A 4,542-nucleotide genomic window follows, 5' to 3' on the forward strand; every position below is an offset into this window, starting at 1 on the left:
AAGATCCAAACCTTCTCCGCATGCCGCTCCTGGTTTGAAGCATCAACGTTATGGCTACCAGAAAATCCACTCACCTATCCATGGAAATGCGCTCGACTCCGGGCGATCATAGACGCTCTGCTCCCGCACTGCCATGTCCATAAAGCGTACGCATCCTGAGCTGCCTCACCTGTCGTTTCTCAATCATTGCACTAAATTATTTCAGGACAAACAGTAAGCGCCCATATCATGAAGCTCTCACACGTCCTCGTTCTCGCCACAGGCTCGCTTGTGGCAGCTCAAGAAAGCACTGGCGGCGGTCTGTTCTCTTCGATTACCAACGCGGGTATGCCTACAACCTCGTCATGGTCACGGCGACGTCCAGCCTTACTGACTCTCACTCGAAGGATCAATCATCTCCAGCGCCACCAACGCTCCAAGTATGTCCAGTCGCCCTTAATTCGTCCACCTCATTCCGCTAACACTCAGCAAGGCTCCATCCTGAACAGCGTGACCGGCGGCAGCGCGTCGAGCACCGGCAGCAACTCAGCGTCAAGCACTGGCTCCTCGTCTACCGGCAGCGGCTCTTCCAGTGGCAGTTCTGCGTCCTCGACCAGCGGCAGCTCTTCGTCTTCAGGCGGTGGTATCGTCGGATCTGCGACCTCAGCAGCCGGAAGCGCAGCCTCGAGCGCCGCCTCAGGTTCAGGAGCTGTCGAGACGATGGTTCCGGGCCTACTTGGTCTGGCGGGTGTCGCGATCGCGTTCTTGTAGAGAGAGGATGATGATGGGATTGGGGGGTCATGATGCGGGAAACGAAGAGCAGCGCGAGCTCGGAAGGGCTTCGGGATCGACGAGCTTTGGCGGGGATGGTCCGCAACAGTTTCGACCGGCGTGAACTTCCTGTATGATGGCGTCAGTCATCCCGAGATTGTGGTCTCAACGTCCCGATGGGGCAAATGCTCGAGAATTGTACGATCCGCGGGTCTTCGGTCAAATGTCTATCGCTTGTCCAAATACTCGAAGCCATAAAATTTTCTAAACATTTTACCAGTAATGAACTACTGGGTCCTCCGAACTCAAAACGTGGTACGACCTTTGTTAACCGGCTATCAACGCCAGACATTTGCCCGGAGAGTATCGTGTTCACTCTGCAGGAACGCGTCGCGAACTTCATAATCCTACATGCTTTAGGATGCGCGATGGGTACATTTTTCTGCTGTTACCCATGGCACTACTCATGACGCTCAACTCAGATACTCATCGTACCTCACCAATTACTCACCGGACATCTCTCACTTCCACTATACAATGAGGTTCCTCGTCAACGAAGCGGTGATTGATGAGTCCATGCGCCATGCAGGGGCCGCATGAGAGTTTGCTCCGGAGCTCATCACCCCCATGTGTCCACACCGTCCTTCGGCGCCCAGGCTTTCTACGCCATAAAGTCCATGAAGTGCCGTACTTGTCTCGTCCGTATATCTCACCAGGCGCTGATCAACCTTCGTCGCCGCCGAAGCAATCCCATCAACACGCACAAACACCATGGACTTCTCCGGGCTTGACTTCGCCGCAGGCCGCTTCACGCAAACGAGCACCTACCTCGTAACCGTCAATGTGCTACCTAAAGCATCCCTCCAACTCGCCATGACCCGCTTGATCGAGGCCTGGCCAGCGGTGACTCTGCGCGTCAACATGCTGGTATGTACAAGCTCGACCAGTTTTCTCTCCTATGATTGAGCTGAGAAGGACGATGTAGCGATACAGGGCCTACAAGTCCGAGACACCGTCGATGCTAGACGATATGCTGAAAGTGCGAACTTTGGACAGTTCCGTCGCCCCGTACCTGGAACAAGAAGAGTCAAATCACGGCATTGCGTTTCGCGATTGCCAAACACTGGCAAAATTGTTCGAAGGCAACCGAATTTCATGGACCGACTACTTATGTCCTAGGGTTGCGCTTGTTGAAGCAGCATTATTCCAGGACGGCAGCGTTGTCAAGTTCACGACGCAGCATGTCGCGTGCGACGTGGTCGGTGAGTATCAAGGCGTCACTCTAGTCGCGCTGAAGCTTGCTGAACCTCCAACACAGGCCTTTACAATGTTGCTGCGGCATTCTGCGAAGGTCTTTTCGGCGATGTGGATACTCGAGGAACTTGCGAAGGCGGCAGATACAAACTGAAGAAAATTGAGGAGCCGCAGGACTGCGAGGAACAGAAGCCCATCGCAGGTAACAAGCCATCCCGAGCGGGCACTCCTGGCGTGGGTTATCTTGCCTGGATCCGGGTGCTTCTGCGATCTTGGGCTGCCTCGTGGCAAAACCCCTCACGGTGGCGAGCCATGTACATTCCTGGATCCATAATCGATGACTGGCGGAAAGCAGCCCGTTCGGCTGGAGTATCTGTATCGCCTTTCAACCTTGTCGCGGCCTGGGTCCATATGGTGCGTACAAGAGTATGATGGGTAAGATTGGTTGCAGAGAATGAACAATGGCTGACGAGCATCTAGGGACTGGCCGACGAAGCTGCTGCAAATTGCCTGGGTGGTAGAGAGAGGATGATTATATCCGTGAGCCTGCGAAGATACTTCGAATGCCCTCCAGAGAAGAGCGATCTTTGGAATCCGACCGCCGGTATAGCGATGTCACCTTTTGCGCAGACACCGGAAAGTCTTCAGCATCAAAGAATTGTACGCCAGGCACTCAGTATCCGCGGACAATTGCAAGCCAGCAAGACACCCGAGCTCGCTGCCCGCTTACTGGGCTTCCTCAACAGCGTCAAAAGATCTCCAGTATCGATGTGGCGTGGTGGATGCGCCGACCCGCCCACACTCCTGCTCAATTCATGGTCTCACGCTCCTTTCCAGGATTTGCCTTTGCATTGCGATGCCCAAGATCAGCAACAATCACCGGTCGCCCATGTTCAACACGAGCTGAGGTATGCGCGCTGGATACCTACGCCGTGGACCTTGCCACGGAGTGTGAGCTTTTGTCGCGAAGGAGCCGAAGGAGGGTATTGGCTGGAAGCGAATTTGAGTGACGCGATGTGGGAAAGGCTGGCGAGTTCTGCCGTCACAGCCGCCTCAGGGGAATGAATTGAGGAGAAGATGTTGAGCACCGGAATCCTGGGATGAGAGTCCAAATCCGAAGTTCCCGCCCATCCTGTACAAGGAGCCTCAGCCTAACATGTGAGGAGAGCCCGTGATTTCATCGGCAGTGAACGGGGCTGTGGTGTTAGGTTTCCAGCCTCTCTCAAATGTTTATACGTCAATCCGGCCTCGTGGCATTTACGAATGGAACCAAAGTCGTCTTCTTGATCTCACCGCGGCCGTTCTGGCTGGTGGTCGTCTCTTGTTGCACTGATGCCTTCGTGTTCAGGAGAGTGGAAGGCGGCATGCATGAGTGAGTCAATGCTGCAACGCTATATCTTTGTGGTGCTTCTTGGAGGTGTCCCTTCTCACGGCGGAGTATTCGAACCGACCACGTCCTCCTGCGCATGTTGCTTCTGGGATTTGGTGAACCATGAGTAGGGAGTACGCTTGTTTAACCTTTATCCTTGCGAGATTGCAACAACAAACCAAGGTATCCTCTCATCTGTGTTTGTGATTGCGGCTTTGACGCTGCAAAGATAGTGGAAAAACCCGTCAAGGGTAACATCCGCGCTGACCTCACACTAACATGTCCCTCCACTGATATTTTAATGCTCGCAGAGTGCTCGCGCCTCCTTCTTCCACGAGCACGATGTTCGCCAAGCTTCTAGCCGAAGCCGAATTGCCAGCTGTCAGCCCGCCGCATGCCACCTGCAGAAAGCGGAGCAAAAATCCTCCATCCACACACCTCCGCCCGTCTCCACCACATGCTCCCCTGCGACCCAGGATCAACTCAAAAAAAAAATGGACGCTGTGGGAATTGAACCCACGACCATCTCCAAACCCACAGAGGTGCGAAGAAGATATCATACCCCTAGACCAAGCGCCCGATGGTATTTGCCACTCATTCTTACAATATGTACTCTGCTACAATGAGATTCTCGACCTCAACACCATTGATGTGACAGATTGACTACAGGTTGTTCACGTTGCGTAGCCTATGCCAGCTAGCAGTAAGATAAGCTTATAGACTCGGAATACAACTCATCAAAGCAGGCTTTCCAATATAGGGCACCTACGAGGCCACTGTAGTGTTCGCCCTACCAACCTCATCAGGAGCTGTCTTGTTCTTTTTCCTAACATCGCCAAATTGTTCCAGACAGCCTTACAGTAGTGTCGAAACTGGACAATAGTCCCGGTTGACAGTCCATGCAAAGACTGAGTCCTGGATCGCTTTTATAAGAAGCTATCCTCGTTGAGTGGGAATGATCCACTACAACGGGAGTAGAGATTTCCGTACACTCGTACTGTCGGCTACAGCGTTTCAAGGCGCCGTGTCCACTGTCTGGTTGCTAGAGCGAGATTGCTCTGCTGCTCTCCTTGCCTCAAGACCTGCGGGGGTGAGCATGCGCTCGGAGAGTCTTTGCTCTGAGCTTTCGGACGCGCGGCGATCTGAAATTCACAAAGTGAGAAATAGAG

At 53.5% G+C, this 4,542-nt stretch overlaps 1 protein-coding gene across 1 annotated transcript; it reads left to right on the forward strand.

The window, feature by feature from the left end:
• Window positions 1–228: 228 nt before the first annotated feature.
• WHR41_09068 (uncharacterized protein) lies at window positions 229–750 on the forward strand (the record flags this gene model as incomplete). The annotated part of the gene is made up of 1 exon (XM_069377672.1): window positions 229–750. One exon carries the CDS (start codon window positions 229–231, stop codon window positions 748–750), a length of 522 nt encoding a protein of 173 aa, XP_069225325.1.
• Between the last annotated feature and the right edge of the window lie 3,792 nt (window positions 751–4,542).

This window comes from Cladosporium halotolerans, assembly GCF_011745625.1.
Source record: "Cladosporium halotolerans strain TM138-S3 chromosome Unknown Sca59, whole genome shotgun sequence".
NCBI lineage: Eukaryota > Fungi > Ascomycota > Dothideomycetes > Cladosporiales > Cladosporiaceae > Cladosporium > Cladosporium halotolerans.